This window comes from Hylobates moloch, unplaced genomic scaffold (genome assembly GCF_009828535.3).
Source record: "Hylobates moloch isolate HMO894 unplaced genomic scaffold, HMol_V3 SCAFFOLD_10, whole genome shotgun sequence".
Taxonomy (NCBI): Eukaryota; Metazoa; Chordata; class Mammalia; order Primates; family Hylobatidae; genus Hylobates; species Hylobates moloch.
Window position 1 is genome coordinate 4,049,246 of NW_026652285.1, and position 18,202 is coordinate 4,067,447.

The 18,202-nt window shown below is 47.5% G+C and overlaps 1 protein-coding gene across 7 annotated transcripts in view; it reads left to right on the forward strand.

Annotated features, from left to right (window-relative positions):
- MSI2 (musashi RNA binding protein 2) overlaps nucleotides 1–18,202 on the forward strand; it is a 428,839-nt gene that overhangs the window by 268,684 nt on the left and 141,953 nt on the right. For all 7 annotated transcript variants that reach the window (XM_032162826.2, XM_058444888.1, XM_032162824.2 and 4 more), the window contains one exon: nucleotides 5,312–5,360. In XM_032162826.2, coding sequence (XP_032018717.1) covers nucleotides 5,312–5,360 — 49 coding nt within the window. The remainder of the gene's footprint in view (nucleotides 1–5,311; nucleotides 5,361–18,202) is intronic.

Sequence of the window (18,202 nt, forward strand, 5' to 3'; positions counted from 1 at the left end):
CCATAGACCTGTGTGAGTTGTCTTTTATTTGTACTTAGGCTGATGTTTTGCAAATAGTGAATGCCTCATACATGTATGTTGCATAAAAGTAAATAAAGTTACCATTTGCTAAGTTTTCTATTCAAGATTGGATTGGCCGCATGATCTAGACGTGAGTTTATCTATTAGATAGATCTAGACATGAGTTTATCTGTGAATAAGAGTTTATCTGTTAGAAGGAAAGTTTATGTCATCCTAGTAGAATCTGGATTTTTCTTGCATTGGGCTCAGGGCAAATTGGTTGTCACTAAGAAATCCCTCCTCTTATCATCTTTTCCATCGTGGGGTCTACCATCATCATTTTTAGGATTTTAGAATATAAACGTCTGAGAGAAGGGGAACAAAGAGAGGGAGAACTTGCCACACCGAAGTGGATCAATTGCTCCTAGATGGGAAATTTTGTTTCATGTATTGACCACTGAGTGTATGTTAAAGAGGAAGAAGCAACCTCTGCCCAGTGTCTTTAACCTTTGCTCTTGCTTCTTACCCTTAGAGTAGCTCATGGAAAGAGTGGTCTCTGGGCCAGCAGCTGCAGCAGCGTCACCCAGGAGCTTGTTAGAAATGCAAATACTACTGAATCAGTCACTCTGGCTCTGAGGCCCCGGGAGATCTGTGGCTTTAACAGTCCCTCTGATGATGATTCTGATGTGGATGATATTTGAGAATCCCTGCCCCAACTCCAGCAGCCATAGAAACTAACAGATTAGGTCCCCTTTGTTGACTCTCACACACTTCTGAGGATATTACAGCATAGTCTGAACCGTGCAGTAGTCAGAAACATGTTCAATACCTTCTGGTGTCAGGACAAAGACAGAGGAATCCCATTCCCCACCAGCTCACCTAAATGTTACTTTACTTTGCTTTTTTTTGGGGGGGGGGGGGGGGGGGGCGGCGGTGGGGGTTGTGTCCTGAGACAGGGTCTTGCTCTGCAGCTCAGGCTGGAGTGCAGTGGTGCAGTCATGGTTCACTACAGCCTCAACCTCCCAGCCTCAAGCAATCTTACCATCTCAGCCATCTGAGTAGCTGGAACCACTGGTGTGCGCCACAATGCCTGGCTAAGTTTTTAGTATTTTTTTGTAGAGATGAGGTCTTGCTATGTTGCCCAGGCTGGTCTCAAACTCCTGGCCTCAAGCCATTTTCCCACCTCAGCCTCCTAAAGTGCTGGAATTACTAGACATGAGCCACCATATCCGGCCTATTTTGCTTTTTCATTCACAAAGATACACCACTAAAGATGCCAGGGCCATATCTCAAACCTTCCCCAAGTTATTGCAAGGCACATCTCAAGGTTGGAATAAGCTGCTTTTCCCAAAACAGACCAGGGTTCTGCCGGGACATGGGACAAATCATGCTGAGTATCAGACACCTCTTGTCCTTCTCTCTCCCTCAAGGGAGCCACTAGGCCTGCAGGTGCCCATTTCAGGTACAAAGAACTTTGTAAGGCAGGTAAGCGCGTTGTCAACACAAAGTAAGTACCAGTGTTAATCATAAGGATGAGGGTGGTGTCCCTAGAAGGGGTATTTCATAAGGGGTTAGAGAAACTCCTGTTCCTGGCCAGGCACAGTGGCTCACGCCTATAATCCCAGCACTTTGGGAGGCCGACGTGGGCGGATCACAAGGTCAGGAGTTCAAGACCAGCCTGACCAACATGGTGAAAGCCCGTCTCTACTAAAAATACAAAAATTAGCCGGGCATGGTGGTGCACGCCTGTAATCCCAGCTACTCAGGAGGCTGAGGCAGGAGAATCACTTAAACCCAGGAGGCGGGGGTTGCAGTGAGCCAAGATCACGCCATTGCACTCCAGCCTGGGTGACAGAACAAGACTCTGTCTCAAAGAAAAAAAAAAAAAAAAAAGAAAAACTCCTGTTCCCAGCTTCCCCTAAGCCTTTGGGCTCTCCTAGCATCTTGTATGAGGCCTGGCCTGTGTGTTCATGTTGATGAGTCTTCATAGCCCCCTGATATACCTGGGTGTGTGTGTGTGTGTGTGTGACAGAGAGAGAGAGAGAGAGACAAAGACAGAGACCGAGAGAGTTATCAGCTGGCTGGCTCCAGGGTTGAATACCAGTTACCTTAACTGTGCCCCTTATTTTCCCTTGACTCACACAAGCCGCTTCTGTTTGATTCACATAGAACCGTGAGAAACAGTCTCGTATGTGAGGCTGTGTTTTTCATTCTATTCAGTCTTTGTATATTCAAATTCTTCTAGTTTCAGCTCTTGCTGTTCTGCCAGATTTCCATCGCATTGATGGCTTCTCTGAATTAATAAGTGTTTTGCAATTGCTGAAAAGTTTTCTACCCCCAAGCACTGGGACTTATCCATATTGATTTTTTTTCCCTTTCTCTTTCCTCTCTAGCTCCTTCTTAGATGTTGTATTTTGTAACGTGTTAATAGAATTTTTCTTTCGTCCTGACACTTTGTCTATTCAGGAGGTCTTTGCGAGCCCCATTGTACAGCCGGACTACAGAGGAAAGAGCTCTATTCTTTATGACAATGGTTGCCCTAAAAACATATACAGATCCTCCCCCATGCTCACCAGGGTGGAGGGAATGTTGAGAGGGCACTATTAGAAAACGTCCAAACTTAGGAAGGAAAAGGGGAGCCAATTATGCACTGTTGAAAGGAGGTTTTGAAAATACATTTAAAAAAAAAATCCAAAACATTTATTTCCTAAGGGAATCCGAGTCCCAGTACCAAAACATGGCCAGCACAGAAGGGCAGCTGTTTTCCTTACTGTTAGGCATTTTCAGTTCAAAATAAGGATTTGGCAAACGTCTTAGAAAATATGGAGATGGGTGCAAAACAGATGTCACATTTACCTGCGTGATAACCGGCAGGACTCATCCCCCACCCACCCACACCCCAGGCATTCGAATTCCTATTGAGTCCCAGGGTCTGAGTCTGAGATATGCTCATATCACCATATGCTCAAGTGTGACTGCTCTGTGTACAAACACACCAGTTGATCTTATGGTGATTTTGCGTGTGTGGTGCATGGGAGGCGGAACGGCTGTTGTGTGTGTGGCCCCAGCAGGTACCGGCGGGGGGGCTCTTGAAGCCTGTCCAAAAGGAGTTTGTCCTGCCTGGGATGGGCATGGGGACAGAGTGGGAGGGTCTGGTGAAGGAACCCCTGTTTAAGGGATCTCCAAACTAGCATTGCCCACTCCCACCATCCTGGTGCCTGGGAGAGAGAGGGCAGCTCCCTGCTGGAGGAGCCACCATGCCAGGCCATTTTCCTCCCAGTAACTGACTTCAGAAATGGGGAGCAGAAGGGGAAGGCCCCAGGAGCCTGTTTGTTCAAGCTTGGTTGCTTAGCAACAAAAGGGGGCCCTGACTTGAGAAGAGATTTTTAAGCCAGGCCAGTCCCTTTGAGGTTTATGACCGGCTTGCCTACCCCCGTCTTCCATTCTTACCTTGACTTTGCTCTTCCCCCTATTATATTTGATCGCATCTAGAAAAATACGTTTGATTTGTCTGCAGGCACCATTTTAAACCTCGGTTTATTGCTTCGCCCAGTGTCTTCCCCTCCATTGGAGACTGTAGTCTGGGAGGAGTGAGGCATGAATAGCCCCTGATTCCTTTTCTCAAAGGGATTAGCGCCAGCCCCCAAGCTCATTTGTGAGCCTTTGAGTGCACATCAATGGTGCTCAGTCCTTCTTAGCCACAGGCACACAGTGAAATTGCTCTGAGGACAGGGCCCCCTGCTAACAGTTTTACCCACCCACAACCACACGGATTTGGTAAATGAAGAGAGCAGGCTGCACACTGGTCAGACCAGGTGCCCTCCCCCGGTGAAGGGTGAGGACAGACACCTGTGCTAAAGATGTGTGCTCTGTGGGATAAAGGAGTGGGTCATAAATACTCATAAAAGGAGTGCATTCCAGAGCAGAATCTGGTTCATTAAGGGTGAGTTCCTTGAGCTCTATGTGGGAGTTGAGTGTGGACCCTGAAATCTTATTGCCAGAAATATCCAGAAGGGGTTACAGGATGCGTGGGAGGGGTCTGGAAGGGATTAGCAAGAGAGACAGAGGATGCCTTTGGTATTTTATTATGTTCTTCTCTTTGATGTTTTTAAAAAGGTCCTAGCATCAATGTATTTGTTTGCTAGTACTGCCATAATAAAGTAACGCAGATTGGAGGGCTAAAACAACAGAAATTTATTTTCTCACAATTCTGGAGGCTAGAAGTTCAAGATCAAGGTGTGGCAGGGTTGCTTTCTTCTGAGGCCACTCTCCCTGGCTCGCGGTCTTCTCCCTGTGTTGGCACATGGTCTTCCCTGTTTGTGTTTGTGTCCTAATCTCTTCTGATAAGGACACCAGTCGTATTGGATTAGGGCCCACCCTAATGATCTCATTGTAAATTAATTACTTCTTTGAAGAACCTCTCTCCAAATACAGTCACATTTTGAGGTCCTGGGGGTTAGGACTTCAACTATGAATTTTGGGAGACACAGTTGAGCCCATAACAATCAGGATGTTCAAGCTTCATTGTTTATCACTAAAAACAATTCACATATCTATTAGAAGGGCAATAATTAAGTGAGCTATGGCTTCTTATGCTGGGAAATGTGCATCGGTCAAGATAGGAGTATACATGCCGTACTAACCTGGGAATTGTTTGCCATATTGTAATGTTACAGGTTAACAAAAGGAAAAATTCCATATACTATATGATTTAAACTATATTGAAACAGGCATAATTTTTTCTTTCTTTAGAAAAAAAATACTCTAGGCCCGAAGCAGTGGCTCACACCTATAATCTCAGCGCTTTGAAAGGCTGCGGCAGGAGGATCACTTGAGCCCAGGAGTTCAAGACCAGCCTGAGCAACACAGTGGGAACCTGTCTGTAAAAAAAAAAAAAAAAAGAAAGAAAAGAAAAAAAACATAGCTGGGCATGATGGCACATGCCTGTAGTCCCAGCTACTCAGGAAGCTGAGGCAGGAGGATTGCTTGAGCTCAGGAGGTGGAGACTGCAGTGAGCCATGATGGTGCCACTGCACTCTACCCTGGGTGGCAGAGTGAGACCCTGTCTCAAAAAATAAAAAGCAGACACTAAAGGGAACTATATAAAATGTTAACTGTATATAACTGTGTGGAGTGGAAAGACCACTGCGTTTTTTTTTCTTTCTACTTTTTTGCGTTTTCAAATATTTTTTGATAAGCAACTATTACTTCTGTAATGGAAACTACCTCCTCACACCCCCATACGCATATAATGTTTTGTGTACTTTCTTAAAATTCCTAAAGCAGCCTTTATTCTATATTTGTTTTGCAGGTGGAAGATGCAATGCTGATGTTTGATAAAACTACCAACAGGCACAGAGGTAAGATTACCCCAGTGTAAGAGGGTTGCGTTCACCCTCTCCTGGCCTCTCTCTCTCTGTCATCCCCAGTCCCACTGACAAAAGATACAGTGAAGAGTCTAGAGTCAAGCAGGTAGAGGTGGCCATCCGTTGAAGATCTTTATTCATCGAGGGTTCCAGTAGCACAAAGAGTTCCAGTACTGGATAGTCGAAAAACCATTTCCTTCTGGCCTAGGAACTCCTGTTTAGTTATACAGCCATCGCTGACACACACATTCAGATGTACCTCTCTAATCCCGCCTTTCTGGGTCCCTTGCTAACCTCAGCACTAAGCGATCCAAGTGGAAATTATTCATGGCAGTGACTCAATTGAGTTATCAATTTGCATTGAAGGAGGTTCTTTAGGAGCAGACTGTCAATCTAAAGAGCCAAACAATCAAAATAAAACATTGTAGGTTCGTTGGGTATGTAGTGATTACAGCCTTGGGAATGCTCCGCGGGGCCTCTGGAATGTGTAGAGGGCATCTGCGCTTAATTGTGTTTTTCCCTGTGCTGCTTCTGTCCCATCCACTTTACAGAAAATGGGTCTTGACCTGGAGTCTATGAACCTCTGCAGTGACATGCAAAATGTTGTATGTTTATACTTTTCTTGGGGGAAGATCCCTAGGTTTGGACAAATTCTCAAAAGGGTCTCTGGCCCTGCCCTTAGTCTCTTCCTTCCCCAAAAAGAACACATTAAATTTATTGCTTTAAACAGAAAAACTGGAGGCATCTAGAAAAGTCCTCCCTGGAGGTAGCAGAGTCAAAGGAGGTGATGACTTAGTGTTCTGTTCCCCGGAAGCTCAGGTTTCTGGGGTTCCTATTAATAGGGTGTTAATGAGCAGAGCTTCCTAAGGGGGTGGCAGGAAATGGTGTGCTGGTGCCCTCGAGGGAGGGAGCCTGTGAGTGAGCAGCGTTTCCTTGCCACTTGGATTGCATTTAGATGTTTCCTGTGTTGTTTACATTCCTGCTGTCACCTGTGATTAGAAGCAGTTACCCAGCACTGACTGTATGTCTTTCCTGTTTGGAGAAGGCAGAGTGAGTGAAAGGCAAGAAGGAGTGGAGTGGGAATCGTCGCTAGCGGGGCTGGGAGAAGGAGGGGGATATCCTGAGTGTGTCTGGTAATCTGGCTTCGAATGCATCCCTCTACAGCATCCTCAGAATGGGAGAGTTGAGCACTGGGTGCACAACAGTGGTGTCAAGTGGTATTTATGGAGGGAAGAGATGGCAGGGGGTGGAGGGTGGGGAGCAGTGGAGAAGCAGGGAGAGAAAGGAGGGGCATGCAGGTGTGGAATGATTGGTTTTGTCCACTGCCTTGCTGGGGAGTGAGAGCCCCAGGAGTGAGATGAAGGTGGTGCCCATGGTGGGCAATTCGGGATTATCCTCCATCATCATCCACATTCCGTCGATCTAGTTTTATGGTTTCCAAGCCCGACTTCCAAATGCATCTCCTAATGTGACCTTCACAGAAGCCCCTGGAGAGTTGTGACATTGGGAAAAATCACTTAACTTCTTTATGCCTCAGTTTATTCATCTGTAGGATGGGGGTAATCATAGAACCTCATCACAGGATTGCTCGGAGAGTGTAATGCCAAGCATCTAGTCAATTGTGCATAAATGTTAGCTCTTATTATTAGCATTATCATCACCTCCATCTGGTTGGCAAAATAACCAAGGCTCAGAGGAGGCAACTGAGAGACCCATGGCTGAGCAGGGTCTTAGGACTATTGATTTCAAATCCTGCTATTTCTCTGCTGTGTCCAGATGGGAATGCATTTGTTAAAAAGAGCACTGCCAGCTATTTATTTTCAGGGTGGGTGATGCCCATTTGAATTTGGCACCTGGTGTTGAGTGTTAGAATTCATAATCCTGGGAGATTCCAGAGTTGCCCCCAGGTGATATTGTTGTCCTTTTATTTTGAAAATCAATGAAAGTATTTTTTGATCTGCTGTGTGTCAAGCCCTGTGCTGGGGGCTCACACTGGTATCATCTCATTAACTCTCAAAGCCAGGCAGGCAGAGGGCTGGTCATGGCAGAGGTGGGATTGAAACACCGGACTTTGGACTTCTGGGTGAAGGCCCAGAGGATATGCCAGGAAAAGTCCTCTCTTATTTTTAACCAGATCCCTGTTGCTGTGGGTGAAGCCTCTTCCCTTTTTCCAAAAGGGAGAAAGGAAAGTGCTGGACTGCAGAGATGGGGTGGCGGTTCGTCTGGGACAGGCGCGGGAAGAGTTTGTTGCCCGTTGTGAGGTGGAGGATGGTCTGGTGGAGGGCCCGCTGCTCAGGGTGGCTTCGGGACATCATTGCTGGCTCTCCAGGAGTCCTGGTGGGCACTGGCAGGAAGGAGCGTGGGCAGGGCCTTGGTGCATGCACACTCCTGCCCCCAGGCCAAGCCAGAACCTCTGCTAGCACCCCCGGACCTGCCAGAGCTGAAGATGCCTGCAGTGGGGGCAGGACCAACTCTAAAATGTGTGGAGCCCAGAACTAGAGGAAAGGCAGGGCCCCCTATTCAAAGATGATTGAGAAGCTGGCCTGAGGGGCTGCAGCCTGTGGAGGGGGGGAGACATGCCAGGAAGCCTCAGCAGGAAAAAGCCGCCATCCCACTGCCCTCCCTCTCATCCAGGGCCCTCCCACTCTGCAATGTTGTTTCTGTGTGGGTGGGAGCAGCGGCCCATACACATATTCCAACCCCTCAAGATACCAGAGGAGGCACTTCTCTTTGAACCGGGTGCTGAAGCTGGTGTAATACTTCACTGCATTTAGAACATTTAAGGGAGTGAAAAAAAATTTTTGTTTTTTAAAAAGAAGAACATGTCACAGCAGAGGCACAGATCATATATATGGAGCGAGCCAGCCCCATATCTGTGGCCTGATGGAGTGCGCATTGGAGTCAGGTGATAAGCACAAGGAAATAAAATCCTCATGCAGCCACCTTGCCCCAAACTTACCTTCACCTCCTCGGTTCCTGCTGTCCATGATCTTATCGAGAGGAAAGCGCTGCAGTGGCAGAAGTTGAGGACGTCTCCCTGGCTGGCGCCACCTCCAGCTCTCTTCTTAAAGAGGCCCAGACCATCGACCCAGAGGTGTTGTCACAGCACGTGCTTAGCACTTGTCCTCAGATTCCTAGCCCAGCCCTGTGGGGCGGCCTGGGGCCTCAACTCATCCTTACTCCAGGAATTTCGACAGCTACCTGTGTGTCCTTGGAGCTGTGTGACATGAGCCGTGTGACATTTGCTGCTCAAGGATAACCACAGCGAACTGGGCTTAACATCTGATGAGCGTCAGGTGGGCCAGGCTCCCGGGGCCCATTCAGTCTCCACTTGCTGTTAGCCACAGGTTAGGGAAGAATTTCCACTCCTTGACCCCACTGGTCACCTTCTGTCCCTGCTCCCTGTTGGTCTCTGTTGGGGCAGGGATGCCCTCTGTTCCATCTGCATGGCGGCAGCTTGTATCTCCCATCCACAGGAGCACCAGCCTGGGGCTCACTAGTGCCATGGGAGAGAACCCAGGACCTAGGAGAGAATGAGCCTCCCGCAATGTGTGTCTTCCACCCTGCAAGCAGCAAGAAGGTCCCACATTCAGTCTTTGACTCCCAGTGGGTGGAGCCCTGGAGATGTGGGGGCTCTCACCTTTCTCCTGACAGGCAGGCCTTCCTCCAGCTTCTGCTGCTCCCATGACATTTTTCCTGGGGCACATTCCCTAACCTCTGAGCATCTCAGGTTCTTCCTCTAAAAAATAAGAGACCTGGGATTGATGAGCCCCAGGACCTGAAGTATGTTTCTGGCCTTTAGCTTTTTAACTGTGAGAATGTTTAAGATGGATTCCTTTGCTATTTTTGTGACTAGGGGAGGGAGTGGGCAGTTGTTGCAGGTTGGGTTCCCTGGGAAGCAACTCTGGGAAGGGATTAGCAAGTGGGAGGTTTATCCAGAAGTGCTCTTGATCAGGAGAGGGCAGAGGGAGAAGCTGACTTGCGATGCCCTTCTGCAGTGGGGTGGTCCTTCAGGGGTCCCCAGCTGGGGTGGGAGTGCCATCCTTGATGCCTGCACACTGGCCTGTCATTGGGTGCAGCCCACCCCGTGAGACTGATGTGACCTGGACTTCCCCTGGGGAAATCCTGGAGGGGACTTCCAGCTGAAGACTATCTTCCAGCAGCACTCCCAGCTACTGGGAAGGAGGTCCCTCATTCCTGAAGGGGATCTAAGCATCCCGACACAGCACCCACTGGGATGGTGTGGGGAGTTCTGTTGCTGTCTAAGCAGGCCATGTTAGCAATCTTGATAGAAACAGCCAACACTTTCCGAGCACTTACACACCAAGTGCTTAGCACAGTGCTGGCACCTACCATTGAATCTTGATGACAAACAGCCATAGGTGAACCAAGCTGCCCAGAGTCGCACCCTGGTGAAAGCAGAGCTTGGACGTAAACCCAGCCTGTCCGACCCGGAGCTCAGGCTCTTACACTCTGCAAGCATTGCGCAAGGCAACTGGTTAAAGCAGAGGAGCTGGTCACTTTAAGGGTTTAGTATTTCCTCATTTTCTGTCCTTCTGCACACCAGCCTTCTTGTTGGATGACTGTGCTCCTCCATTTCCACTTGGAGAAATTAAGGCACATAAGTCTGGAATATTGCATAGCAGATTCCTGCAGCCAGACAAGGAGCAGAGCTGTTGTTAAAACCTGGATGCCAGTCGGCACGATGGCTCACACCTGTAATCCCAGCACTTTGGGAGGCCGAGGCGGGTGGATCACCAGAGGTCAGGCGTTAAAGACCAGCCTGGCCAACATGGTGATACCCTGTCTCTACTAAAAATACAAAAATTAGCTGGGTGTGGTGGCGGGTGCCTCCTGAAATCCCAGCTACCCAGGAGGCTGAGGCACGAGAATCGCTTGAACCCAGGAGGCGGAGATTGCAGTGAGCCAAGATTGCGCCATTGCCCTCCAGCCTGGGCAACAAGAGTGAAACTCCGTCTCACAAAAAATAGAACAAAAACCTGGATGCCTGCCTTGGCCGTGTCCCTCACTTCATTTCCTGACCTTCCATACAATGCTTTGTGCCCAGGGGGAGAGGAGAATGGTGGCTTTCCAATTTTCTCAGAGTCACTTCATTTGCTCTCTGAAAGTTGTTAGAGGTGGTCTGGAAAACACTGTGCTGATCATCAATGGATTTAATCGTTAGGAGGGGGAAGTTTGTTGCTTTATCCTTGTAAAAGTCAGATAAGATCTGGGACTCGGCCTTAAGTATTGATCCCAAGGTGGGGCTGGAGAGGAGGGACAGGGAGGGAAGAGGCAACAAGGTGCTGTCCTTCCAGTTTGCTCTGTTGTTGGCAGGAGGCCGGGGAGTAGACAGCCAGCGGGAGGGAGGGAGGGTGCACTGGCCAGCTCTCTCTCCAGTGTCCCCACAACCTCAGCCCTGATGGAGAAAGTGGAATGCGGGCATGTTGCTTGCTGAAATAATCCCACACTCACCTCCTTATGGGGGAAGGGAGCCCTCCCCGTTGTGGGGGTCACTGTAGAGGAGCCTCAGCTGTCCTTCCCTCCAATTTCAGGGCCCTGCTCAGGTTCCAGAGCCCTGCACAGCTGGGTTCCTCCAGGGAAGATCTGGATGATTGAGGCCTAGTTGAAAGCAGGTGAGGAGTCTCTGAAGCTAATCCCATAGCCTGGTGAGGGAGTGGTTTCTGGCAGAGGACATCCCTGTGGCCTTCATTACCCAGCAGGCCTGCTTGCCCTGGAACATTGCCAGAGGCAAAGAAACAGGAGACACTGGGAGAGAAATAAAGATTAGTGTGATGGATGACTCTTCTCCCAGCAGTTAGCAGTTGCTTATTAAATGCAATGCTAATGGCTTTGGAGAGGAATAACGGCCCTGAGACCCCCTGGAAGGGGGTGGGATGGTTTTGTGAGCCCCAGCGAGCACCATCAGTGGCAGGCCTCTTGGACTGAGGGGGTCCCTTCCCAGAGTGGCTGTGGTTTATCCCAGTTCCTGGGCTGGAAAGGCGCAGTGGTGGGGGATCCAGCCAGAGGGAGGAGCATCCAGGCAGGTGGTGGGAGAGCTTGGGTTCTTCCTGGAGCTTGCTCAGTCTCTGTCCCGAAAAGCAGTTGGCCGAAGTTTAAGGTCTTTATAATTTGCGTAATCGGTTTATTTATTAAAATGGTGCCAGTAAGATGTAACTTCAGCTGTGATAGAAGATAATGCTTTTCTAAGGAGGAAAAACAGCCCTTAATGTTTTGAATACCTGCCAGAACCTCACTTTTGAAATTGACCTCTGAAGTCCAGATTGACTCTTTTATGTACGATGTATAAAGATGCTTAAGAATTGCACTGTAATTATTTGTTTATTGGTATCTATTTCTCAAAAAAAAAAAAAAGAGGGCATAGAAAAAAGAGTTTCACAAAGGTGTAGGTTTTAAAATAATTTTTAAAAAAATTATTTAAAGGATTGCTTCATTTGTAGGTGTGGGATGTAAGACATAATGTATGCATGTCCTTCCTCATGAGAGTCTAACATTCTGACTTTATTTACCTAGGGAAGAACGTTGGGACTGTATAAGCTGTAGATGTGACTTTGTAGGATGGAGGAAGAAGTGTGTTTGACAAAAACAATCAGCCCCTCTGGCCAGAAAGGGCACAGTCCAAGAGAAGGGTTGTTGGAGGGAGTAGAAAGTATGATAAGGATGTGTAGAATCACAGCTGGTGATGACACTTTTGCTGATGTGACAGGAGGGCAGCCTGCAAAAGATTGGCTCCCACGCTGCCCTCGTTTGGGGTCTGGAGTGGGATTTGCTGCCTGTCTTCCCTGCCGGAATTTTACCGGTAGTATTTTCCCCACCTCTCAAATATGCTCTTATCTTTTCACTAATTGCTGATGGTGTTAAATATCCATCAAATCCTCTCCTAAGTCTGAGATGTGTTAAGGGGTTTATTGGAAGCATGTAAACCAACAGTTGGTCACTATTGGTATTGATCCTAATTCTGCACCAGGATTAGAAACCACTGGACAAGAAAGCAGACAGTCTGTCATAGACCACCACCAACAGCCAGGGTTCCTGGCCTCCCAGAGCTTTCAGTTTAGTCCGTGGTGTGATGTAACATGCCAGCTGGGTTCTCTTATGTAAGTTCAGGGTCCTAGATGGGGTTAGGTGAAAATCCAGTTCTCTTTCCAGAGTGGACCATTGTCAGGTGGCGGAGGGCGGGGGGTGGGCAACTGTTTAAGAAAGATATTGACCAACAGGAATCTAGGAGAGAATGGTGAGAATGGGGTAGAAACTCAATATGATTGAGTCCAAGAGGTCTTGAGGGGAGTGGAGAGCTGTGATGTGGTCATCTACTGCAGCCTTTGGGTACTTGAAGAGTTTCCATTGGGAAAGAGTTCTGTGTAGCCTCGAAGTTGGGCATACTTGAGTTAGAACAAGGAAGAATCGCCTAGTCCAACCGTGGCAATAAGAGGACAGCCATTGCCCCTCTGCCAGATTCTCAGAACCCAAGGTTCTGTGCCTCCAGTGGGCTCATTCTAAAGCTGGGGCTGTGTGAGGGGGTGGGCATGCTGTGTGCCTACTGTGAGGGGCACACCTGCCTCTTCACTCCCTTGCAGGGCTGCCTCCCCAGGCCCTGTAACCTTGCAGCGATGGAGGGCAAAGGAGGGGGTGGGATAAAGAGTCAGCCCACCCTTTGCCATCTTTCAGAGACCAGCCCCGGAGCTGTCTGCACATTTTATTTTCTCGTTAAATAAACACCATTAGCCTTCCTGAGAAATTGGTGCAAACATGACCTCGCAAATAACCAATTAAAAGGGTAGGGTTGAAGGGGAATGTGAATTTGAAAACATGTAGAGGAGGCCATTAAAGATTCCTGTAGACTCTGGCAACATCGATCCGAGACCTTAATTTTATTTCTGACAGGAAAGCAAGGAGTGTGCTTTAATTTTTTTTTTCCCTGAGTTAACTCAATTCCGGAAGCGCCCATTCTGGCGCTGTCTCTTGAGATATTAATCAACACAGTAGCTTGGTTTCTGTTCACCTGCTTTTCTTTGGAGACACGGAGTAATACAAAGCCCTCAACTTCCTAGCAACAGGGCTGGGGGACAGGTTGCCCGGGGCAAGAGGGAGCTTGCAAAGCCAGGAGGAATTTGGTACCCAGGATGAGCTGCACTTTTTTAGCCAAAATATAAATCTTAAACTTCTTTCCTTTGGAATAAAAGCCCTGGCACCAAAAGGGTGGTGACCTAATAGGTCTTCCTGCCTCCCCCTGCTGTGGCCCACGGAAGCAGAAAGGGAGTGGGCTCAGGGTCAGCAACTTCATTGACCCAGAAGTGGTTTTTTTGTAGAGAGGGACAATGAGTCTTTTGTTTGGTCCTGTTCCCATAGAGGCCCAGGCTCTGACTCTCACAACATGGTTGAAGATCTCGGTGAGGGCAGAGTGTGGAGATCTGAAGAGAAAGGAGCTTTTAGCATGGCAGCTTGATTAAAAGCACCCCCTTTCTTAGCATCACGGCACTGCCAGTGGCCGGAGAGGGCTGGGCTGGGGGTCGCCCCAAGCCCTGGGTGGCTGCCTCCCCGTTGGGACTTAAGGTTCCTAGAAGGGTCCCGGTTATTATGCACCTCTGGACTTCAGCTTCTGTTTTCAGTTTGTAGATCCGAGGGTGTACGCTATCCCATCTGTATCTGTATATCAGCATGGTATGCCGCAGAGAGCTTGAGTTTTAGAGTTGGTCATACTCGGTTTCAGATCCCAGCTTTCCCTTGGGTGTGATCTCAGGCAAGTTACAGATGTTTTACTCTCTTGTGAAGGTAACACACCCACTCTGTAAGTTAAATGATTCCACTTGCGTAGTGCCCACCGCAAGTAGAGAGTGCGGGGCAGCCTGGGTTCTTCCCCCTTCCTCCTTAAGTGAAACCACCTGCTTAACTTCTTTGGGCAAACAAACTAAAATCTGTGTTTGAGTTTTGGGGACCCTAGTCTTGAAAAATAAAACCCTTTCGTGGTTGTTTTTTCCTCTGCTTTGCACACACACACATATGCTTGCATGTGCATGGAATATCTTTGAAAGGATACCTGCAAAATCGGTAACAAGGAGTTAGAACTGCATATTGGTTAAGATCACATGCTCTGAAGTGAGACAAATCTAAGCTCTGTGACTTAATAGCTGTGTGACCTTGGGCAACTTACTTATCTTCTCTGCGACTCAGATTCCTTATCTATAAAATAGGACATTGGGTTAGCCTGAGGCTTACGTCATTTAATGAGTATAAAGGGTTTGGAACAGTCTCTGGCCATAGTAAACACTCAAATATGTTTTATGCACATGTACATATCATATGCAGATGTACATACATGAAAAACATACATACATGAAAAAGTGTCTGCTCCTTTTTTATGGGGAAGAGAATTAAGTGACCTGAGATAGATGGAGGGGATCTTTTTATTATATACTCAGTTACTTTTTGAATTTTTGTACCTTATGCACTTATTACCTATTCATTTACTTCTTCAGTGTGTGCTTTTAAAATTTATGCCAATTTGAATTGTCAACGCAGTGATAGAACAACATGAAAGAGACTTTTCGAGAGAAAGAAAATTTACGAGCCGGGTGCAGTGGCTCACGCCTGTAATCCCAGCACTTTAGGAGGCCAAGGTGGGCGGATCACTTGGGGCCAGGAGTTCAAGACCAGCCTGGCCAACGTGGTGAAACCCCATCTCTACTGAAAATACAAAAATTAGCCAGGAGTGGTGGCATGCGCCTGTAATCCCATCTACTTGGGAGGCTGAGGCAGGAGAATTGCTTGAACCCGGAGACAGAGGTTGCAGTGAGCTGAGGTTGTGCCACTGCACTCTAGCCTGGGTGACAGAGTGAGACTCTCAAAAAAAAAAAAAAAATTACTCCATCCTAGCACCCTACCACAATAACTATTGTTTGCCTTCTTCCTGACATGTGCATAAAATGTTTTTAAAGTTGGTTGTAACTGTGGGGTTAATTTGTTGAGTGAGGTGTGGGCTCTGCCTCATCTGAGTTTTCTGTCCTGCCAGGGACACCTAGGAGTTCCAAACCAGCAATATGTGATTCAATGCAGCTGAGCATCCTTCACCTCTGAGTCTCCTCTGTCTTTTTGTTTCCACAAACAGATGATCTGATGGATAGATGAGGATTTTCTTAGTAGTTTCTGCTCTTCCCAGACAACATGCTGTTATTAGAATAGCCAGACTGGCCCTGGTCTGAAAAGAAGCCTGGTTTGCGCCGGTTCATCCAAGACCAGAGGGGAGGAGGGCCAGAACAGGGAGGTCCTCCATCCCAGGAGTTCAAAGTGCTTCGTAATTCAAGTTTAAAAAAAGTTAAAAGCATTTTTCTACCCCAAGTTATGACTAGTAAACATGTGGGGACCTTACACAGCGTGGCAAATGCAGAATCTTCCTCCGCATTCCCATTGTTTATAGCTTAGGAGTCAAGGCAACACCCGGTTAATGATGCTTGTGAAGTGTCTGGGCCATGTGGCAAAGGGATAAGAGCTTAGGTCTAGATTCACACTGCAGGACTCACTTTCCAGAGCAACCACTAATCAATTGCTGTGTGACCCTGGACAAGTTACTAAATCTCTCTAAACCTCAGTTTTCTCATCTATTAAATGGTGTTAATGTTATTAACTCATGGACTTGGGAAGTTTAAGTGAGACAGTTTATCTGTGTGAAACATCTGATGCTTGGAAGGCTATCTGTGAATGTTAACTTTATCATTATCATATTAATTATTGTTATTTTACTACTAAGAATACTGTGACTGTCATTACTTTGGGAATGGAAGCTCAGGCTTGCTGATTGGAGAGAATGTTAACACCCTAGATGGCTGCTGGCAGATGCTGTCAAGTTTTCCACCTTGAAGGGTGTTATGGGCTGAATTTTGTCCTCCAAAAACATAAGTGGAAGTCCTGACCCCTAAAAGATACCCCCAAAAGAAGTCCTAATCCCAAAAAGATAAGTTGAAGTACCTCAGAATGTGACCTTATTTAGAAAGAGGGTCTTTGGAGGTGTAATCGGGTTAAGAGGAGGTCTTAGTGAACTGATCTGACCATAGTCCTTATAAGAAGGAACATGTGAAGAGAGAGACACAGGGAGATGGCCACGTGACCTCAGAGGCAAGGACAGGGGCAGTGCGGCTGCAAGCCAAGGATTGCTGACCACACCAGAAGCTAAGAGAAGAGCCTGAAACAGATTTTTCCCCTGAGCCTTCAAGAGGGCATGGCCTTGCCAACACCTGGGTTTCGGATTTCTAGCTTTCAAAACTGAGACAGAATAAGTTTCTGTTGTTTTAAGCCCCCCTCCCCTGTTTGTGGTAGCTTGTTACAGCAGCGCTAGGAAAATAATAGGGCAAAGCAGAGTTTCCTGCCCAGTATGTCCCCTTGCTCACTACTGGCCTGCAGTCCTGGTGGTCAGACTTATCCTTCTCGCTCTGTGCCTTCCTAGTCACAACCCGCCTCAGCAAAATGATGTGCGAGAGAAGTTAGAGAAACGACCTTTCATGCAACTGAGAACACAGCCCCCGAAGCCTGACTTGGTTCACACCTTGCCCAAGTCTAATTTGCCAAAGACCTTGAAATTGACCTTAGGATGTTAAAGATCTATTTTGGTAGACAGAGGGAGAGAGAGAGAGAGAGACACTTGAAGAAGTCTGAAGTTTAAATTTTAATTTAGTGGCCTCCAGGGCTCAGTTATTTCTTTATAAGCCAAGGAATAACCAGTACAGTTACGAGTTGTCAGAATTCCCAACTCCAGCGACACAAACCATACTCATTAGAGTGGCGTTTCTAGCTGGTTCATTCAACTTGGCAATTCAGGGAAATAATCCAGAAAAAGAACGGAAGGAATAAAAGGAAGGAAATCAGGAGAGCTCATGTGTATGACAACATGCACCCTGGCATCCCTATATACCTGCCTCCCTTTCTATCCGGAAAAAAAAAAAAATAAGAAGAAAACAGCAAGACAACACTGAACTTCAAAAGCTGCCAAACAGACTTCTTGATTTCTTTACGTTGTCCCAGAAGCCCTTTCAGGCAGGAACATTTGCCAAATTCAATCCTGGAGTGAATTTTTAAGCTAAATTAATGCAGTTGGGGGTCAAAATGGCAACACCTACAGGTCTCCAGTTGTAAGGACGCCGGTGGGCACAGCGGTAATTGATCATTATAGCACTCATGTGGATGTGCTTCTCTTAATCCTCTGGTTTGGTTGGCAAACCCAGTAGTGTATAAAAATCACTGCCATGATTTTAAAGTGATCAAAGTTGTGCACCTTTGAGCACTCCCTTCGCCTTTGAAATTTCTCCCTCAACTTGCCACCTGTCTTGGTATCAGGAAATAATTGAAAGTGCCTTCTTCCCCCTGAATGTGTCCAGCGTTGGCGCCTGCGTTCTAGCACCCTAGGCAAAGCTGGCGCCTCTGCACCAGATCTGCGATGTGCGTACGCAATGCTGACATCCGATTTATTATCTCGGAGGGCTGGGCTGGTTCATGGATGATTCATGACTCTGCTTTCCACTGCCGCTGGAGGTGACATCATCCATTCGGGGCCCAGAATAGACACAGGAGCAACAGTGGGCCGTGTTTTGTGTCTCTCTCACCAAGCCTGGGCTGCCTCCCACTTGCCACCCCGCTGCTGGGTGCTCATTGAGTGAGAATGGTGGTGACCCAAGGAGTCCGTCGGAAATGTCTCCTTAAGTAGAAGGTCATAAATGTGTTTCAACACTGTTGCACAATAAAGCAGAGAAGGGACCTTCCCCAAAGTTTGTCTCTTCCCTTATGTTCTTCTAGTTGGAATTTAGATTTCACTGGCAACCCAAGAGCTG